Source organism: Cydia splendana, chromosome 16 (genome assembly GCF_910591565.1).
Source record: "Cydia splendana chromosome 16, ilCydSple1.2, whole genome shotgun sequence".
Lineage (NCBI taxonomy): Eukaryota > Metazoa > Arthropoda > Insecta > Lepidoptera > Tortricidae > Cydia > Cydia splendana.
In genome coordinates this window covers 3,334,093-3,357,103 of record NC_085975.1, presented here as the reverse complement: position 1 = coordinate 3,357,103, position 23,011 = coordinate 3,334,093, and the positions used below count along the sequence as shown (strand labels likewise).

General features: G+C 39.6%; 1 protein-coding gene across 1 annotated transcript; it reads right to left on the bottom strand.

The window, feature by feature from the left end:
• Positions 1–326: 326 nt before the first annotated feature.
• On the bottom strand, positions 327–22,986 carry LOC134797991 (uncharacterized). Its single transcript, XM_063770325.1, has 16 exons — positions 22,859–22,986; positions 20,154–20,257; positions 19,354–19,425; positions 18,117–18,269; positions 16,510–16,571; positions 15,614–15,750; positions 14,780–14,947; positions 13,833–13,996; positions 13,332–13,530; positions 13,113–13,261; positions 12,259–12,327; positions 11,516–11,665; positions 7,191–7,316; positions 2,773–2,864; positions 1,514–1,622; positions 327–453 (listed from the first exon to the last, which is right to left on the bottom strand). The coding sequence occupies exons 1-16, from the start codon at positions 22,950–22,952 to the stop codon at positions 376–378; spliced, it is 1,926 nt and encodes a 641-aa protein (XP_063626395.1). The 5' UTR covers positions 22,953–22,986; the 3' UTR covers positions 327–375.
• Positions 22,987–23,011: the final 25 nt, after the last annotated feature.

The window sequence follows — 23,011 nt, the reverse complement described above, 5'->3', positions numbered from 1 at the left end:
TGTTTCGCGAGTGACTAAAAACAAGTGATTTTAAACTGTAAAATAATTTAATGTTAGTATGTATCACGACATTTTTTTAAATTCGTATAACTAATTTTAATGTTTATGTCATCCGGGTTTACCAGTTACCTAGCCCGGCGTGCTGCGCGGTGAGCGACAGTGCGCGGCGCGCAACTATATTGTGAACGATACTCGACTACTCGTGCACTGTTAGTGCTTAAAAATGGAGACCTAGGCTCTCTGAAACATGCCACGCTAGTGGCTAAAAAATACGTATAATTAACTAAAGGAACTTATTGTTTCTAATAAGAAAATCATAAGGGATCTTTTGTTTGACATCGATTTATATTTAAGGAAATAAAAGGTACATCTATATTAATTTCCTGTCCGTTCAAAGTCCTCGAACTCTCTGGGATCGCAGTAGTACACCGGGAATAATCGGGTCGCCTCTACCTAAAGAAAAAGATAAGGTAATATAATTTTACCTGTGCTAAACACAACTTATCTATAGCCACTTTAAAATATTTCAAAATCTCGAAAATGGAGGTTCTAAAATCGTATCGGTATTTTTGCGTAGGTACTCACATTGTCAACTGACAATTCGTACCTATTAGTCAAGGTATTAAATATCGATACGGAAAAAGTGGCAAATATATGTGAACACGATCTTCCCCATACAGTAAGGTAGTGTGATGTGTACCTACATAATTTTTGGCATTTATTTTACACTTTATTGCAAAAACATCTATAGATGTAGATGAGACCTTTAATGTAAAATGTTGTCAAGACCGCATTAAGGATCACTCACGCTAGACCGGGCCGGGCCCGGGCCTATTTTCTATGACGGCTGATCAGTGATCACGTGGTGTTTTCCACAGAAAATGAAGCGTCGGAAGCTCCGGCTCGGCCCCGGCCCGGTCTAGCGTGAGTCATCCTTAAGTCATTTGCTATCTTTTTAAACCTATGTAGAAAAATAATGCCCGCGTTTTAATTTTAAATTTTGTCAATACAGCATTAAGATAACTTGAAAGCTAAAGTTAATTTGTGACGTTATCTATGAAAAGGGACCTTATTGTCGATGGCATTTACGCCATTATTGAACATGTACTGATATAAATATGTACAATGCCGCGCGACGCTGTGCGGCGTAAACGCCATCGACAATAACCTGGCGGCCTAGCCAAGGTGACAATCGCTTGCGCTTCGTCATCGGATCACTTTGTACATATCTCTATCACTCTTCCGTATTAGCTACGTGCGACAGTGACAGTTGCGTTGCGTTCGCTACGTAGCGTTAGTGATTAGCATGTTGTCTACTGGGCCTGGTGGCGTAGCCAAGGTGACGATCGCTTGCGCTTCGCCGTCGAATCGCTTTGTGTCTCTCTATCACTCTTCCATATTAGTGTGACAGTGACAGTTGCGTTTCGTTCGCTACGTAGCGTTAGCGATTGGCATGTTGTCTACTGGGCCTGGTCCCTTTTCATAGATAATGCCCCATTTAGTTAAAGTTTACCTCGCCGGCGTGCTCGTCTCGGCTCACATGGGCCGGGGTCAGATCCATCAGTCCCAGCAGCGCCAGGTCCGACTTTATTGACAGCATGAAGGCTATCATTACAGAGTCCCTGAAAAATAAGTAATTTAAAAAAAAACCGGCCAAGTGCGAGTCGGACTCGCCCACCGAGGGTTCCGTACTTTTAAGTATTTGTTGTTATAGCGGCAACAGAAATACATCATCTGTGAAAATTTCGACTGTCTAGCTATCACGGTTCATGAGATACAGCCTGGTGACAGACAGACGGACAGACAGACGGACAGCGGAGCGGGAATATCAGGCGTGTCTCACTCCGCGATTTCGTCGCTTTGCTAAAAGTACATCCGTTCCGCTCCAATTTTGGGGAAAGCCATAAGCCGCGCGTGGCGCTGTCGCCACCTAGCGGCCATATCTGTGCATCGTAACAGACGCGTTTTGTTAGAGAGTGAGTCTTCTGTACCTAGTACTATTATTTATTCTGTATTAGGGTCCCGTTTTTACCCTTTGGGTACGGAACCCTAAAAATGGTGGCCGTGGGAGGCAAGGGGGGAGTCTATTCCTTGGACCTCCTGAAGCGAACTGTAGTAAAAAATATTATGTTTCTACTGCCAAGGGCCATAGAGATGATAATAGATAAACAATATAAAGGGGGCGTAGTCAAGGTGACAATCGTATATGAACAAGCGCCAAACGAATAGAAAAAACCGGACAAGTGCGAGTCGGACTCGCCCACCGTGGTTTCCGTACTTTTTAGTATTTGTTGTTATAGCGGCAACAGAAATACATCATCTGTGAAAATTTCAACTCTAGCTATCACGGTTCGTGAGATACAGCCTGGTGATAGACGGACGGACGGACGGACAGCGGAGTCTTAGTAATAGGGTCCCGTTTTACCCTTAGGGTACGGAACCCTAAAAAAATACTGAATTGCAAGACTGAACTGATCCCATAAGTGTTCCGTGAACAAAGTTTTGCACGGAACACTAAAAATGTATCCAAATGACATATGCTACGAAAAGTAACGTGACATTTCCATACATTATTTAAGTTTAGATTGGCATTTTCTATCGGCTGTCTTGGCAAGGCCCTCCGATTTCTAAAATACAATATACCTACACTCCAACGAGCTCAGCTTAAAAACTAAAGACTACAGAAAAGTTTACGTTTCGGTACACAGTCAACAATACTATTCGCTTAGCACCTTGCATACAAACTTGTATGCAGCTGACTGTTCAACTTACTCATCAAATTGTTCTTTAATTTCGTCAAATTGCGCCACGCTGTAGGCTATGTGCACGGCATCTGTGGGTCCCGTAGCTTTGAATATGCCCATCTGGAACACAAATGTAATAGTAGTTTATGTGACTGCTACATAATGAAAGGCATTAAAATACGAGTGTGGGTTTATGAAACGAATGAAATGATGGTGGCTCAGATGGCAGAGCGCTGGAGTATCGATCCAGAGGCCGTGAGTTCAAGTCTCACCCAAGACAGTAATTTTTCCACTTTTAAATTTATTCGAATGAAATGAGTTTCATAATAGTATCACACGAGTGTTTTAATGCCTAATTATGTACAGTTACATACACTGCTTTATCTACACACATATAGACGGTCAAGCATATCTTGTCAGTAAAAAAAGGCGCGAAATTCAAATTTTCTATGAGACGATATCCCTTTGCGCCTACATTTTTCAAATTTGCCGCCTTTTTCTACTGACAAGATTTGCTTGACCAAGTATATTATAAACTTTCTATGATACATTCACTAACCTCATATTACAGCCGACATTCCTCTCTGGCGGAACTCGCGGATATGAGATGGCGTCTCCGAAATATCTTTATCGCACATTTTACACGAAACTTTTGTCATAGTTACTTTGAAAACAACAAAACAAATTATTTTTTACTACAAACTAATTAAAATATAAACTGTACGTCAAATGGCGGCAAATGAAAACTTTTTTCACGCACGTCACGCATCCGTAGTTTTTTTTTAATTCAGAGACAAACTAGAGTCGGGGTCGATTACCATATCGTCCGATACCAACTTACATGTGAGATTTGTCAATATTGTATGCAATTGTCATTTGATTTTGAATAAAACGTCATCTCGACTGATACTTAGAATAGGGGTCAAATCAAATTGCTTTTTTTTTTCAGAGATGTTCGAAATTTGAATGCATTACCTAATCGATTTTGATATAGTAATGAAGCTATAATATTACCACTTTTCACAGATAAGAAATTTGCTGTAACAAAACAGTTTATCGTAATGTGGGCCATTATTTACGGATTTTGAAGGCATCATAGATAGTTTATGATATGTGTCCGAGACTACCATGAGCAGCCACCGTGGCTATTCATGTATGCTGATGATATCGCGCTGACAGACTCTGATAAGGGCCGACTTGTCCAGCGTGTGAACAGATGGAGGGGGTCGCTGGAGAACGGCGGTCTTAAACTAAATGTGGCGAAGACAGAGTACATGGCCTGCAATAGTACAGATCCTCTACCCGTCCGCATAGGCGTGGACATGGTCGAGCGCACGGATCAAGTTAAGTACCTAGGATCTGTACTTAGCACTACCGGGGACATCGACAGCGACGTCAAAGCCCGAATTTCCGCTGCTTGGGTCAAATGGCGGGAGATGACTGGGGTTATTTGTGACCCCAAAATGCCGATTAAGTTGAAGGGACAGGTCTATAAGACCATCATTAGACCTGCCCTTCTGTACGGCAGCGAGACTTGGCCTTTACTAGAGCGGCACAAGCAGGAACTGCGTGTCACGGAAATGAAGATGCTACGGTGGATGTGCGGAGTTTCACGCAAGGATCGCGTCCGAAACGCCCACATTCGGGGTAGTCTTGGCGTCCGTGACGTTGCAGACAAACTGCAAGAGTGTCGCCTTCGTTGGTATGGCCACGTCTCGCGCAGACCGGCAAGTTACGTGGGTAACAAATGCCTGGCCATGCCGCCTCCTCCCGGTACGGGAAGAAGAGGCCGGCCCAAGAAGCGATGGCTTGATGTCGTCAAGGAGGACATGCGTGCCAACGGACTCACTACCAGGGATGCCGAAGATCGGGCAAAGTGGTCACGAAGGAGTCGGAAGGCGGACCCCGGGTCCTCGCGCCCCGCGCGGGGCCACAGCCGGGATTGACGCCAGGATGATGATGATGATGATGATGTGTAGGTAAAGATATTTAATTTCATTACAGCATGTCATTAACGTCGTAATTTTCCTAAAACTCGGCAATTAAAGGCCAGATATCGTCTACGCGTGCATATTTACACGTGCACGTAGGTATGCGCTAAAATGTTGGAGCTGACACGCACACGTCACGCAAGCGATGTGCCGACTTTTATAAGAATCTGAATGTTACAACACACGATAATTGCCACATCTATGTCTGGTACAGTCAAAGTAGGTAGCATCCAAAGTATTCAAATAGTTCGGTACCTACACCATATTATTTGTACGAGTATAGGTATGGCGTACCGAACTATTTGAATACTTTGGATGCTAGGTAACTACTATACGACGCTGACTGTACTATTTTTTGTTGCTATTAATTATTATTCAAAGAAAATAGAACGAGTGAAAGTTTTGTATGTAAAATATAAATGTTCAGGTCAAATTTCATGCTATTTCAGAATGTCGTTTTAAATCATTTTAACAGTTAATCGCTTTAACCGTTTAAATCGTCGGTTTTAATCGTTTAAGTAATTAAAAGCTCTCTCTCTCTCTCTCTCATGAGCGTAATTTCGATTGTATGGCGGCGGTTAGGTTTGTGGGACTCTTAAATCACGGAATCATAATATTAGCCATACCATGTAGGTAAATATACCTAAACAAAAAAAGTTTCAGCCAAATTGACGCGGGGCAACTTTTTTTTTCATAACTGCACAACAGATATAAAAACAAATTGATGAGTAAAAAACGATCGTCTCCGCATATGCTCCATTATCCTTTGGAAATATTTTAAGGTCACATAGGACTTATATTATCCCCATACATCGTTACAAACTTATCGCCTTACCGCCCTAGTGAAATATGAGCTTAATAGGCTTATAAATTGTATGAAAACGGAGATCACACATTTACTGGTTACGAGGTAGGTAATAAAGGAGAATACGAGTAAGTACAGAGATCATAACAAAACACAGATGCTGTGCTGATCACAGCGTCTAGACATTTATTTATAATCTAACTAAGATAACATACCATATGTTAGTATATAGTCGTCAAGTTTTTGTCGACAGTATTTTTATTTTAACTGAGCCTCTAATTTATTTTCAAAATCATGTGGCTTGCTGTAACTTTTAACTAAAATGTGATTGATAAGATAACTGATAAAACGATACTTGATTGTTAAGTAGGTTTGGGGCGTAGCTATTCCCTGAAAACATTATCTCTTTGAGATTCCAAAAACTGGTGAATTCTATCCCGAACTCTCTAGACATAAGATTGGCGACCCCTATATTCTGTATCTTTAGGTACTTATTTAAATAAAAGTAAACAAATAATTTGTACATTTTCGGGTAGTTATAACATTTATTGGTTAACCAACCCATGGTATAATAATATACTCCGCCTGGTACTCCATTCCCGTCTTTTCTAGGTCACCTAACTGACACGGGCTTACGTCATCATGCGACAGCGCTATATGATAATATGCGATAGCGCTATATATAGCGGCCATGTTGTTGTGACGTAGCCCCGTGTCACTCTGGGAATGGAAGACCATGTTTTATTAGACTATGAACCAACCAAATACAAAACCGCCTAGATCTGACTTTTTAACCTACATTATTTGACCATGTAATGTTTTCATCGACCCTCAACTGGCTTAAGGAGCCATTTGAGGGTAGATTTTGTTTACTTTTATTTAAATACCTAATAAAAATACAGAGAGACATAAGATCCCTTCGGCCGCCTACGTAATCGGGGTTTCGTAACCTGGTTTTGATAGAAGCTTTTTTATACGTCTCCGTAACTGGCTTCGGTCAAGCACTTTGTTTTACTCGTACGTAACTGGCTTCGATCAAGCACTTATTTTACTTTTACGTACCTTGCCTACACATGCTGCATATCAAAACTATGAAAAACGCTGGGGTGTCCATCCAATCTGGAGTTTGTCGGACTGATGCTTTTCAAAAAACATTTCCTTCACAACTTAACTAGACAGAGCCCTAGAGGGCTCCTATTTCTGGGCGGTTTGCCCTTCGGGCATCTGAAGCTACCTAACGAACCTAACCTACCTACCTATTGATTTAGTGTGACGTCCGTGAAAACATTACACTTTGGGGAAAAAAGCGTAGGTAGGTAAGTAGGTTAGATTCGTTAGGTAGCTTCAGATGCCCGAAGGGCACACCGCCCAGAAATAGCCCGCCTATTTAAGTTGTGAAGGAGATGTTTCTGGAATAAATTAAATTGCAAACATTGTCAAACTCCGGTTACGTAGGCGACCGAAAGAAATTTGAAAATTACTTGATCGAAGCCAGTTACGTACGATTAATCAAAGTGCGTGACCGAAGCCAGTTACGGAGTAGTAAAAAAAAGCTTGTATCAAAACCAGGTTACGAAACCCCGGTTATGTAGGCGGCCGAAGGGCATAAGATACTCGTAGTCTAGGAAAATGTAAAAGCCGGGATCTTACGTGTATGACAGCTTGTCTCCTCGGAGTCAGTGCGGCAATCGCTTTGTACCGCTTCCCAATTTCCAGCATGGCGACCACGTGGGGCGGCAGGAACTCAGGCTCTGGCTCCACTCGCTCCAACACCAGCTGAAAATATACGACTACCGATGTACCGAGGAAGGTATGTGAAATTGCGAAATTTTCGCATGGAAAATGTTCCATTGCCAAAATAAAAAATTCCGTTTTAGAAACATTTTAGAAACTTTCCGGATTTTGGAAATTGTATATACATATATGTATAACTGTGACATGTATATATATATGTATATATATGTATAACTGTGACACTAACGCAGTTATTTTTATAGAGTCCTAAGATAACTCTGTTTTCAAATCGTTACCGGCCTCTTAATACAATGAAGTGTGGGTTCATATTTCATAGTAATTTGACATTTATGATAACATTACCACACTTTCCCGGCCAATCACATAAATAAAATCATAGGGGTCATCTTAGTTTTTAGGGTTCCGTACCCTATTACTAAGACTCCACTGTCTTTCTGTCACCAGGCTGTATCTCATGAACCGTGATAGCTAGACAGTTGAAATTTTCACAGATGATGTATTTCTGTTGCCGCTGTAACAAAAAAATACTAAAAAGTACGGATCCCTCGGGGGGCGAGTCCACCTCGCACTTGTCCATTTTTTTTTATTCCACGCATTAGCAAAAAAGCGTCGGAAATTACATAAAGTAGATGGTAATCATGGTAAGCAGAAAACATATAAATTTTGCAGTTCACTGAAGATCAGAGTTGGCAAAATACCTACCCTTAAGTTTTATCACACGCCCAAAGACCTTTAGGGCCATTTGCACCATGCACTAACCCGGGGTTAACTGGTTAAACCTAGAGTTACCATGATTACCAGTACAATTTGACACTGGGTTAAGGGTTTAACCGCTTAACCCCGGGTTAGTGGGATGATGCAAGTGACGCTTAGTGCCACTTGCTAACTCAGTGTTAATCCGTAATACCTGGAGTTACCAAGGTTACCAGTACAATTTGACACCGGGTTAACGGTTTGACCGGTTAACCCCGGGTTATAGGGATGATGCAAGTGGCCCTTTAAACATTCCCTTTGTCCCTACAGATCTCATTCACAACAGATAAAGTTGGCATCAGCCGGAAACGTCCCATTCAATGCTCCAATATAAAATGGCGCATCCTGACGATAAGTGATAATTATAACGTTATCTCTGTTCGACTTTCGAGTCTTCAGCGAAATGAGTTGCAAGGTCAGGCTGGTCCTGATTGTCCTAGTGAGGATTTTTATATTACGACAGTGGTAAAACTAAACCACTCACTTTCGCTACATATACAGGGTCATTTTTGGACCGTTTTAGCCATATTGTGCGAGGTGATTAGGTAGGTCATACTGAACAACTTTTTATATGGGACCAACCCTGAACTCCCAAAAAAAAATTTGGCCTTCCCCTAGAAAACGTCGACATCCACTAGACCAAAATCTATGAAACGGCCAAAAAAAAATTTGTGATTTCGGAGTTGGTCCTATAGAAAAAGTTGTTCAGTATGTCCTACCTAATCACCTCGCACAATATGGCTAACGGTCCGAAAATGGCCCTGTATACAGGGTGGATAATTTCTAGAGACTGAGCTGAAAGGATAGTGTGTGTTATCTAAGTGATCTACAATCGAGTTATTATCTATCTATTTATATAATACCTTTAAACGAGCAATTCTTGTTTATTTATATGTAGGTATATATATTTCGGGGATCTCGGAAACGGCTCTAAAGATTTCGATGAAATCTGCTATTATGGGGGTTTTCGGGGGCGATAAATCGATCTAGCTAGGTCTTATCTCTGGGAAAACGCGCATTTTTGAGTTTTATTCAAAAAATTCAAAAAAAAATTCAAAATTCAAAATTCTTTATTTCATAATAATATACATCTTTTGTGATACAGGGGATGGAGCCGCCCGGTAAGCTTATGCTTGTGTTGGGAGACACCGCTCTTCCCTAGGTTTATAAGTAGTACAATTTTTTATTTTATTGTATTAATTATACATAAGAAAAGTAGGTGATTATACAGAATTACTAGTTAATTATGTTTTTAACTTAATTCTAAGACATGCATTAACAATACAGATAGGATCTTACTCGTTTGATTTAAGGTGTGAATATCGAATGAGACAGGTGTTTGTGTGTGTGTGTGTGTGTGTGTGTGTGTGTGTGTGTGTGTGTGTGTGTGTGTGTGTGTGTGTGTGTGTGTGTGTGTGTGTGTGTGTGTGTGTGTACGCGTGTGTGTGCGTGTGTGAGTGATTGTGTGTATTCTAGTACTCTGTTCTTAGTAGCTTCTCCGTTTCGTCGTAGGTTTTAGTTTTAAGCCATTTAGTGAGATGTAATTTACATTCGTGGTATGTTTTTGAATGAATATCTAATTCTCTGTTAATTTTGTTATAAAGGTAGGACGACTTTGAATTAAACTGCGATCTTGCAAAATAGGTTCTCGTACGTAAAGATTTAGCTACATTGATCATATTTCTTTTGTTTTTATAATTAGGGTTGTAGGGTATTAGTTTGTGTTTTTTCAATATTGATTGCTGAACATATAGTTTCCTAACTGATAGAAGGTCACTGGTTTGATAAAGCATTTCAGTAGGGTATCTAATTTTTTTGATGTACATCATTTTTATGAGGTACATCATATTTATGTATCGCGTGGTATGTGTCGTCTGGATGCTAACTTCACCAGTTCAACAAACTCGGCGTAATTGTCTGATGTGGGTTCGAGTTTAGCTACGAGATGGTCTAGATCCTCGGCGTAGCTTTTCCAGTCCGCTTTTGTGAAGTTGTATCTCCGCTTGAAAGGGACTGTGCGTGGTCGGACTGCTGCATAAGCTTTACAGACTATCGGCCGGTGCTGAGTTCTGGGTATGACCTCGCATACTGATTTTACGCATTGTTTTGAGATACTCTCGCTTACGAAAATAAGGTCGGGGTTATAGCCTCTCTTCCACCTGCCGCTGTTAAATGATGGTGGTAACTTGGGGTCGTGAATCAGGGACACTCCGCATGACTCAGCCCATTCCTCCACTAGGCAGCCATTCTCATCTCCAGCCCGGTAGCCCCAGCTCTCACTATGGCTGTTGAAGTCTCCTAATACGAGTTGGACAGGCTGATAGTCAAAGTTTAAGGGTTTGTGGAACTGGAAGACTTCATTGGGTGGCTTGTATACAGAGGTGATAGTGCAGTTGCTGAGTTCTGCAGTGATGACTTCGATGTTGTTTATATGTGTTTTATGTGCAGATTTAATATTTATCCCTGGTCTGGCAAATAGCGCACTTCCATACTGGCGGTGTTGAATTTCCGCAATAAGTACCATCCCCTCGATGGTAGGGCGGCAATTGTCAGGCCCTCTATGAGTTTCTTGTACGCAGAGGATATCACATTTATTATACATGCACATATTTGAAAGTATATATTCCTTTTCAGCTGATATTCCCTCTATATTGACGGATATTATTGTCAATGTTGGCCCCGCAGGGGGCGTCTCTCTAGATAGCATATGTGGCATATTGGCACTTCTTGATCACCTTCGGTGCGCAGCAATCGGTTTCACGGCTTGTAGGCCGCTACTCACGGGGAGGGCCCGAGCAGTAATTTGGCTGTGTAAGCTCTGCTCTTCTGGAAGGCTTGCTGCATCCCCCCAATAGTATCTACTTGCTAGGGTTGAAACATACAGATGTTTGCACTAATCTTTAACAAACTGTATCTCAAAAACGGTTAGAAATATTAACGTGATTAATAAGTAAAAAATAAAGTAAGTACATAGCGTAAACAATTCCCCGTTTGCGTAAAAGTCCTTCGTTCTGTTCCACTCGATATATCAGATTTGGGCTATAACCGTAAAATCTAAGTTCGCCAATTGCGGGCATTTTTCTGTCACTCTATTTACGTCTTAATGAGAGTAAAAGAGAAAGATCCCCGCAATTTGCGAATTTCGGTTTTGGCGGTAGGCCCCTTGTTTCTGCGTCAATATAAAAATAATGTCATAGAGTTACAACAAGAGGTCTGCAACGATTTTGATAGCACATGCAGTGCAAGTGTTATTTATAAGTATGGCATATTTTCATGAAGTTTGACCTTTAAAATAACACTTGCACTGCGTGTGCTATCAAAATCGTTGCAGAACTTATCTTGGGCTAACTCTAGACATTTCCTACCATTATAATACAAACATGCTAAGGTGGTTAAATTGCAAACTAAATTAAGAAATGTTATTTGTTAAGTAGGTACTTAATTTAAAAGTTATCAAGATACTTTACTTTAGGAAATAGTATATGCAAGCCATTAGCCTTAGCTATGTCATTGGGCGGTGCGTAAAACCCGGGTATTAACAAACCCTGTGGAGGAAAATACTCATTTTCATCCTCGACTATATCCGTGTCCAAATCTTCTTCGTCGTCTGGTAACTCCTAAAATAAAAGCAGAGTGTGCGTTTGCGGGCGCATCAGCATGGTTCCATTTTATCGCCTGTCACTATGCCCGTCACTTTCGCACTTACATACTTGTTAGAACGTGACTGGCATGGTGACAAGCGATAAAAATGCGACCGTGCTACCGCTGCAGACTGTTATTTTCGTACAAAACCGCCTCATCTTTCAAAGTCGGTTAAAATGTATTTGTATAAACTGCGTCATTAAAAAGATCATTCGTCAAAATTGGATCAAGAGACGGGCCTGATCAAATCGGTCGATTTGATCAGGAAAATAATTGGCGCCAATCTCATCTAGCGTCCACACGTAGGTACAGAATTTAATCACCAATTTTAGAACCATAAACAAACGCACGTACAGATCCTAGCATTCCATAGATACTAGCTTCAAAAATTGGAATCTTGTGTCCGCACCTCCTGATTCGATCGGGCAATTTAATCAGTATGGCGAAAAATTGACTAATCTGGATACGCCTTAAGCCACGGTGGAGCACAAGGCACATAATAGGCTGCTAAAGATGTTTTTAGCACTCGTAGTTGGGTAAAAAAAACATCATGATAGGTATAAGTAACCTGCGGTATTTCTATGTCCACTTCTTCATCGTCAGGCTCCGCCTTCAGTTTTTCAAGGCCATCTAGGTCCTAGAATCATAACGGGTTCATATAAATTTTAATTACAATGCAGAGAAGATTTTTCAACGGCGTTCTCCGTCTGTGTTTTCTTTTTTGACAGGTCAGAGACCTTTTTATTGCAGTGTTTTTATGCTACTAGGTACTTTTTTGATATTTAATATATAGCTGATATTCGCTGGTTGCCCATTAGTGAATGATGGAACAAATAACACAAGTTTTAAAGCTTTCTGCTTTAAAATATTAGCAGCAGGTATAGTTTCGCCAGCGACTCATTTCATTTCAAACAGACAAACAGAATCATATTGTATTTAGTTCAGTCACCATACTCACATACTGTGCAGTACAGTCTGTACTTAGTACTATAGCATCCAAAAGAAAGGGATAAGTATGTACTATAGTGTTTTTATTTACTGACAGATTGGGTTTGCCAGACTAGGTATACATTTAGATTGAAATAATTTTATATAAAGAAACTAATATTATGATCTTCTTAGGTTGATCTTCTTACCTCAATCTTCAACAAGCGCAATTTCTCCTGTTCTTTAGCGAGTCGCCTGGACTCTAGGACTTGTTCTATCGCCTGCCGCGCCAGCCGCTGCATTTCGGACAAACGTCGAACGCGCCTTTCATAACTATTATGGTTGATCTTACCCCGATCTTCAGCAAGCGCAACTTCTCCTGTTCTTTAGCGAGTCTCCTGGACTCCAAGACTTGTTCTATCGCCTGCCGCGCCAGCCGCTGCATTTTGGACAAACGTCGAACGCGCTTTTCATAACTATTATGGTTGATCTTACCCCGATCTTCAGCAAGCGCAACTTCTCCTGTTCTTTAGCGAGTCTCCTGGACTCCAGGACTTGTTCTATCGCCTCCCGCGCCAGCCGCTGCATTTCGGACAAACGTCGAACGCGCCTTTCATAACTATTATGGTTGATCTTACCCCGATCTTCAACAAGCGCAACTTCTCCTGTTCTTTAGCGAGTCTCCTGGACTCCAAGACTTGTTCTATCGCCTGCCGCGCCAGCCGCTGCATTTTGGACAAACGTCGAACGCGCTTTTCATAACTATTATGGTTGATCTTACCCCGATCTTCAGCAAGCGCAACTTCTCCTGTTCTTTAGCGAGTCTCCTGGACTCCAGGACTTGTTCTATCGCCTCCCGCGCCAGCCGCTGCATTTCAGACAAACGTCGAGCGCGCCTTTCTAAAGCTTCTTCCTAAAAGAAGTTTTCTGTATACTCATGCTGCATCTTTAATATCGGTAAAATATATTTCTTGTTAATTATTTAAACTCAAAATGTAATGAGGAATATATGAAAAAAAACACACATTTTTAAAAGAAATATATGATTGATTGATTGATTGAAGAATGGAACTATGTGACATACGGCGCTGAGGATGAGCTTATAGGTACTTATAATTTTTTGTAAAATTGACTGCTGTAGATACCGAGTACAAATCGGAGCAGCTGAAACATCTGCATCTCATTTTTGATTTTAGTCGTCTCTTTAATAAGTACCTTCTGTTTCTGTCTCTCCTCGCGTCGCTTCTGCCATATCTGTTCCCTCGTCAAACTGTAGGATTTGTAGTGGTTAAAAGCAGTCTTTTGGATAGGTTGGTCGCTCATGGGTTTGGCCGGGTCTAGTGGTTCTATGTACTCGTAGAGGATTTTGCGCACTAAAGCTGTAGGTATAAGATAAATATTAGATTAAAATACGTGTTTAAAGAAGACTAAGTTCTTAGGTATTTTAATTTAATTTTGTTCTGAAAGTGGATTCTAAATTGCATTTCAACACCATCAGAACCATTTGCAATAAATGTCTGTCATAAAAAGTTATAGTTCTTCTCACCTTGGAAAATGGGTCCGTAATTGGGTCATTCTACTCTCATTTCCCTGGCTATACCTATTCGCAAATTCCCAAGAGATTCCACTTAGCTGCTTTGGTTATCTTAGATGAAACTTAAGTTTCATCTGGCACAGTTTACACAGTCACCAAAAATGAGATGGTAATAAAGCGGAATTTCCTGGGAATTTGCGAATAGTTATGGCCATGGGAATGAGGTTTTTGTAGAATGTCCTGATACTCCTGATATGATAGCTATAGTAAAGTGCACATCATCATGTAACATATGAATCAAGACCCTGATCTTGAACCAACAAAAGGGCATACATAAAAGCTTCATTGATGTATGTCTTAGCGTACGGAGTGTCTACACTTTTATAATCCTAATTATATATGGTTTATAGAGTCCCTAATTAGGTATATACAGTATAGTATAGTCTGTAGATTATAGAGTCAGACCAAGAAAAGTCTGCAGCGATTTTGATAGCCCACGCAGTGCACGTGTTATTTTAAACGTCAAACTTCTATGAAATTATGACGTATAAATAACACTCTCACTCAGACTGCGTGGGCTATCAAAATCGCTGCAGTCTTTTCGTGGTCTAACTCTATGTATACTGACATGTAAAATTAACGTCATCGTCCAGACATCGGAAACAGATGGCCAAAGCAGGGGCCGCAAGCAGGGCGTACATGGAGGCCTCGTTGATGGGCGCGTCGCCGTTATACAGGATGTCTCTAGCTTTGTACTCGTCGAGTTCTAGCTCTTCGCGGCCCACCATTATGATATCTGTAATGAAATAGAGGTATTAGAGAGACTATTAGTAATATTTATTTTATGTATGAGCCGAGGTTAGAGTTAGAGCCTACTACCTTCAGGCAACTCTATAGGATGACTCACGCTAGACCGGGCGGGGGCCAGGCTGGAGCTTCCGGCGCTTCGTTTTCTATGGAAATCACCACATGACCACATCACCGATCAGCCGTCATAGAAAATGACATGTCGGACGACTCGGCCCGGCACGGCCCGGTTTAGCGTGAGTCATCCTTAATAGGTTACCCTGCCTAATGATCTCGCTGTTTAAGTCCTACCGCTTGTAGAGCTCGAAGTACGCATACCTGTACGGATATGATGGTCGTGATAAAACGGTGTCCGTCACTTTCTACCCCGCGGAGTTAAAAAGTGACAGTTATTTTATCACGTGGATAAATGTGGATAAAGCGATCCATAATACGCCTGCTGGTTAACTAAGCGTGTATTGGTGTTAGTAGGTAGCAACTGGGCAACGAATATAGGGTATCTGTCATACTAATCCCATCGTCTGGTGGGTCCTTTGTCCTTGTGATTGTCATGTCGAATTTTGAATATAAATATCGGTCGTTGCAAATATGTATGTCAGTCAGCCAGTCAGTCAGTCGGTCTACGTCATCGCCACGACAATAATTACTATCTCACTGTTCAAGTCCCACCGCTCGTAGAGTTCAAAGTGCGCGTGCCTGGCCTGAGGCCAGAAAAGAACGAAGTTCAGGTTCTTAAGATGTGGCACCATAAGCTCCGCACGTCGACGTTTGCGTAAATCATGTTGCACAGACCTGCGGATAAACGGATATTTCATTGGAAGTCAAGAATTTTAGTAGTTGGTAGGTTTTTTAAGTTGATGATGTACCTAGTTATCTAAATAAAATTAAATGTATACTACGACATAAGTATTAATAATTAATAAGTGTAATATGCGTATAAGTATATCTACAATGATATTTCAAATTTTATATAATCTTTGACTTGTAACCTAATGTTATCAATAAATTTTCATTTTCATTTTCATTTTTATGGCTGCTCTACACGATGGCTCAGCGCTGGACCTGCGAGATGGCCATGCGATGGTTTTGTCTCCTCTACACGATGGCCCAGCGCTAGACCAGCGAGATGGCCATGCGATGGTTGAGAGCACGAACTATGGATTGGGCCACGTGTAGATGCGTCCATCGCTGGCCCACTAACTTCTATGTGCGTACCATAAACCATGGACACTTGCAACATTAGAGGGGGGGAGGGAGGTATGGAAGTTTGCTCTTTTCTTTGATGGCAATTTCACCGTAGGTAATTGGCGCATTTAGAAACATTGATGCTACTTGAAAGTAACTGCAAAATTCTTTAAGGAGTTGTTCTTTAATAAGATAGGATTTGCCTGGGTCTACCCTATTCACTGCTGTTACAACAAAGCGGTTAGGGTTTGTGCGGAAAGAGAAGAGTCGTAGAATGTATGGGCTCTCCTACATTTCACGACTCTTCTCTTTCCGCACGGACTCTAATTGAATACCTAGCATGAAAAGTTAAAGTAGTTGAGGTACCTTATTGCTTCATACGCTTTAGTCTCGTTTTCTCGCTCTTTTATAAGCTCTTGTTCCCATTCCTAAACAAAAAGATACGAAAAACGTTTATACGAATAATTTGTACCTACTTATACAGTCCTATACCATATTCGTTTATTTATAATAAACAAAACTTCACAAAACTTAGTTTGACTGTGGTGGAGTCAGGTATCAGTCCTACTTAACTGGAGTCAGACCAAGAAAAGTCTGTAGTGATTTTGATAGCCCACGCAGTGCAAGTGTTATTTTAAACGTCAAACTTCTATGACATTATGACGTATAAATAACACTTGCAGTCTTGCACTGCGTGGGCTATCAGAATCGCTGCAGACTTTTCTTGGTCTAACTCTACCAAATTTTTACATAATAATATTTGAACATTTGAACATAAATTTAAAATTTGAGTAGGTATGAGTAAGTATGTATGACATGAATACTTAATAGGGGAACTAATGGGGATAGAGCATCCAACAGATACCTTTTCTTTTCAAACCATTTTTAATTATTGTATATTTTTTTGACGTGCTTTTATTTGATTTTAAGATTTGACATCTTTTTTAGGGTTCCGTACCCAAAGGGTAAAAACGGGACCCTATTACTAAGACTCCGCTGTCCGTCCGTCTGTCTGTCTGTCACCATGCTGCATCTCATGAATCGTTGGAATTTTCACAGATTATGTATTTCTGTTGCCGCTATAACAACAAATACTAACAAGTACGGAACCCTCGGTGGGCGAGTCCGACTCGCACTTGGCCAGTTTTTTATTTTTGAATCTTGACTCGGTGTAATATTTACTTTCAGAAATGTAACATTTTAGTAATTAGAGATTTAGGTAGAGTCGCTGTTAAAGAATGTTGCACGTCAACAATATTTAATACCTGCCGCTGATATGGCAGAATAATGAGGTTGATCACTAGGGAATCCCCGACAACATAGTAGCAGTGTTGCCATTTACACACTCCTTAAAATATTTCAAACATGTGTTTTTTTTTTCATTGTTTATATAGAACAAAAGTGCCCATGATTCTGATTAAAAGTTAGTTCTGAGACAGAGCTTTTTTAGGGTCCCGTAGTTAACTAGGAGCCCTTATAGTTTCGCAATGTCCATCTGTCTGTCTGTCCGCCCGTGGCTTTGCTCCGTGATCGTTAGTGCTAGAAAGCTGAAATTTGGCATGGGTATATAAATCAGTTACGCCGACAATGTCGTAAAATAAAAAATAGAAATTAGTTTTTTTTGCGAAAAGTGGGGTGTTTTTTTTTTCGCTTCAACCCTATAGTGGGATGTAATTGGATAGGTCTTTGCAAACGAATATGGGTCTTTAAGAACCATTTTGTGGTAAACATAATATTTTCGGATATAATCGCTCTGAAAAAAAAATATGCCCTGCTCCCTCTTACTTTTGAACCATGGATTCAGAAAATATTTAAAAAAACGTGAAAGTAAAGCTTAGTAAAGACTTCCAAGGAAAATTATAGCGAACCTCGAATTATCGATCGGTTTTAGCCGTTTTTGAGTTTTTGCAAATAGTCTATTTTGACGGACGGGGATATTATCTACGGATATTAGTACTGAAGATGAAAGTTACCAGTTCTTCAGGCGTAGCTTCGTCCAAGCCAAACGTCTGTCTGTCTACTTCTTCCCCCGCTTGGACTCTCTTATGGTATTCCAGTTCTTTCCTGGCAATATCTGCAAGCTTGATGGCGTTTACACCTCGCAGAAGCTTCGTTATTTTATTAAGCTGGGAAATAGTAAACCGTTAGGTAACCCAGTGTCAAATTGTACTGGTAACCATGGTAACTCCAGGTTTAACAGGTTAACCCCGGGTCACTGAGTGGTGCAAGTGGCCTAAAGAGAAAGATAATGAGCTAGATTTTTGAGGACGGACCTTATTTTATTGGTGGCCCGGAAAATTAAACCGAAATAAGGGGTAAACCTTTAGAACTTTAAGGTCCACTTGCACCATTCACTAACCCGGGGTTAACCGGTTAAACCTGGAGTTACCATGGTTACCAGTACAATTTGACACTGGGTTAACGGTTTAACCGGTTAACCCCGGGTTAGTGGGATGGTGCAAGTGGCGCTAAGAGGAATTACCCCCTGAGGACGCTCTAGCTCTAAAATGAGCCGCCTGCCGAGGTTTTCTCGAGGGACTACAGAGGGCCTACCGCGAAACACGTAGTTCGACGTGATGCCTCCCTTTCACACTTACGTACGAATTTACAAGTGCGACAGGGAGGCAACACGTCGAACGTGGTTCGCGGTAAGCCCTCTGTATGGGGTTCTTCAAATAGGGAATGTAAAGGTTTTTAAAGTGTCCACAATACGCATGTCAACAGCCTTGGAGGTGCTTTCATAGGCTACGGTGACCGCTTACCAACAAGCGTGTCCTATGCTTGTTTGCCACAACTTGGTAATTAACAAGAATACTACTAAAATAAAAAAAGGGAAAAAGTTAAATAGCGCTGGTATTACTTTTGTTATATGATTCACGTCACGGAATCACATTACATTCATGTCAGATATTTGTTTAATCTTTCTTGATTTTATTAGTTGGTATTCTATTCTATACCAAATTTGGATGAGGTCTCACTATATCGCGCAAAAATACGATAAATAGTACAAATAATAGAGTCGACAGACTTTTTTTACTATTTTTAAGGGGGGTTTTTTGCCAGACACTTTCAGCTATCTTGCTACTATTTAAGAGGGACAGGGAATACCTTTCTCAGTCTCGTTCAGCAGAAAGTGTCCTGAAAAGGACAGATAAAGAAAGTGTCCTGAAAAGGATATATCTATAACGCCTTTCCATAAGGTTAACTTACATGTATGAAAATATATATTGGTTCACTTTTTTCTCTAAATCGTTTGAAAGTCTCGATTTCATCAGCTAGAACCTGAAATACACCGAACAAAATACAAATTGATGTTTCACCGGGTCTGGTTACTTTGCCAATTTAGAACATTTTGACAATTTATCGCAACAAAATAGGGGCATTCCACGAGACTGTCGCTTACATAACGCTTTTGCCTTGTATGGCAGCTACCTCAATAAAATACGTGAATCTCGAGAATATACTGCCAATTTGTTAGCCAAGTCATGAAATATTACCTGACCCAATATCGCTTACTCAGCATTTCCAGAAGTATTAGAAGAATTGCGTTATGTAAGCGACAGTCTCGTGGAATGCCCCAATAGCTAGTGAAATGTTAACAATTGTTCATAGCGTAACACAGATTATTGAATCTCACTTGTTTTAACTTTTAGACCTTAAGGGGCCTACAATCCTACATATTACCAGGTTCATCGGACGATATCAGCCTGTCAGTTGTTTGGAACTGTCACCTTTTGCGTTTAACTGATAGGCTGATATCGTCCGGCGAAGTGGTAATCTTTGGCCCCTTTAGACCTGTTTGAACACTTTGAACCTACATCACATTTACCTCTAGAAGTATTAAACTCTTTAACATAAAACCTTTCAAAAAAGAATACTAGGTACTTACCCTTGCTATTTTTCCGTTCTTTAAAATACAACTGTAAACATTTGAAAAAACCGGCGTAAATGGTGCTTCGGAAGCTCAGCTGTGTCCTTAAGTTTAGGTGGCAGTGTATTTCGATACTTACTTTGAGAAGTATTATTTTGCCATTACTCCAGTCCAGTTTGATTCTAGTAAATAAATGGTCCAGCGCCGTACATGATCCGCTGAATTCATTGTAGATTTCTGCACCTAGTTAAGTCACTGTGTTTAATTGTTTGATAAAAGTAAATATTTATGAATAGGTATATTATACCTACTGGCTTCTGCCCGATGATGATTGATAAAAACTACCGTTGTCCTTTCCCGAGCCTCATACTATCTCCATAACAAAAATCCATATAGGTATCGGTTCAGCGGTTTAAAGCGTACTTATTTTTAATTTTGTGTCATATTATAGTCTGTTCGAGATCCTGAAAACGGTGAAAAATAGAGATAATACTCCTAAAAATACGTGTGATACGTCATTAGATTCGTCATGGTGCCTAGAAAAATGTATTTGAAGCGTGAATTAGCACACAAAAAATATCAAAAGTTATAAGCAAAAAAAGGGGGAAAAAAGTATATATTTTTTATTTCCCTAATATCTCAAAAAGTATTCATATTTAAGAAACGAAAATTAATATTATTAAATAGGAGAATATTTCCAATAAAACATTCCATACTTGCAGAACTCTATCTCCATTATTTATACTTTTTATTCATAGCTGAACACAGCCCTCCGCGCTCCATTTTCGGGAAACGCGCGAGGCGTGAAAAAGCGGTTATAAAATAAAATAAAATAAAAAAGCCTTTATTCTACCATAAATATGAATTTTCAATAACATTACAATAATAACTAAGTGATTTCATAGTAAATAAACTGTCAATATTGTCATATAATTTCATGCATTTCATGTCAATCTTAATAATTATTTTTAGTTAATACGCATTTATGGAAGTCGCCTCTGCGGCGTAGGCCGTTATTTATACTTTTATTTTTCGTTTTCAATAAAGAAGGAAGTTTGAGAAAATTTTGCTAATTAACAATTTCCTAACTTGTTGAAAAAATAATTTTAAGATAAATTTCTACAAGAAGTACATTTGCTGACATGTTTTAAATACACCATATTTTTTTTTAATTTTTCAATGAATATTTAATACCTTTAAAAGTATATTTAATGTTACGTAACAGCTTTTTCACGCCGCGCGCGTTTCCCGAAAATGGAGCGCGCAGGGCTGTGTTCAGCTATTTATCGTATGGCATTACAGTTACTGGATTCAAATTAATTTTCGTTTCTTAAATATGAATACTTATTGAGATATTGGGGAAATAAAAAATATCAACTTTTTCCCCATTTTTTTGCTTATAAATTTTGATATTTTTTGTGTGCTAATACACGCTTCGAATACATTTTTCTAGGCATCATGACGAATCTAATGAGGTATCACACGTATTTTTAGGAGTATTATCTTTATTTTTCACCGTTTTCAGGATCTCGAACAGACTATTAACCCTTAATCAAACGGAACACTTTTTATGAGATTTTTTAAAACTAAGAATGGTTTTTAGGTAATTTGGGTGCGTAGATTACGAAAAAATATATAAAAAAAATTTAAGTGGGGAGGAAAGGGGGGTTTTGCGGTGGGAAATAATTTCCCGTTATCCGTTACGGAATAGCAAAACTTTGAATGAAGTGGGAAATAGTTTCCCATTGTCCGATACGGTTAAGAACTTTTTACTAGTTAGTAGCTCCCCCGGCTTTGCTTGGAATTCAAGTATGATTTTTTAACGTTATCTTCAAAAGTCAAAGAAATAAATAAAAGAAAAAAAGAAGACAAAAAGAACGCACAGATTTTTGTGTAACAGACAAACGGGCATATATTTTTATATTTGGAAACAAATTAAAATTTAGGTGGAGAACAAATACTGGGAAATAATTTCCCACTTTATAAAACCTACCAATTTTTTTGTAAATCGTAAGTTCAGGGACAAACAATGGGAAATAATTTCCCACTTACTAAAACCTTAAAATCTTGGCTAAATCATATCGTTATCACAATTCTTTTCAAGCAAAACACAGGGAAAATAAGTCTAGTTTATGATAGTATTCAGCGTATGCACTTACCAGATTTTTTTCCGCACTTAACCTCAAAACACAAAAAAAAACTGTTGTTATTGCAAAAAAAATCACGACAACTGACATTGACTTTGACGTTTGGTCACAAATGGCGGCCATTAGAAAAGTGTTGCTATTTTTCAAATTCAAAATTTTACTAAGATTTTAAATCTGTATGGTTGGTATCTCTGAGTGCTGCCATTAAAAAGATAAAAAATATTTCGTAAATTAGAATGAAGTGGGAAATAATTTCCCGTTATTTGATTAAGGGTTAAGTAGGGATCTAAGTCTAATCAAAGTAGGTATTTTATATTAATAGGAGCAAATGTTTTGAAATGTACAATTTGAGCTGTTTCAAACGATACCTAACCCACTTGACCTAGTAACTAGACTTTGAAATTGTGCCCCCTCTACATATGGGGCATTTTTCATACTTATTAAAGATATAATAAAAAAATAACACTTTCAATGTGTCTGGGTTAGCGTTGTTCAGGACTATTTTAAATTTCAAATCGATAGCTTAAGTAGTTCTCGAGATATTTAGCGATGTGACAGACAGACGCACGGACGGATACAGTCGCACCATGGGTTCCTTTTGTACCTTTTTAGTACGGAACCCTAAAAAGCTTGTAAAAAGGCGATCTCATCATGCATCAGGCGATCTCGCAGCTTACAGCGACAAGTAAGTACTTACAAATAAGGCTATCCCTATGTTTTTTCAGGATGTAATGAAACTCCCTTTCACAGTTAACATTAATGAACAATTCAATTTTCTTTTTATGGGCCATGGTTAAGTTTTACTTTGGCAGTAATGAAAAGTAATGATAAATCAGATTGGTCACGACTT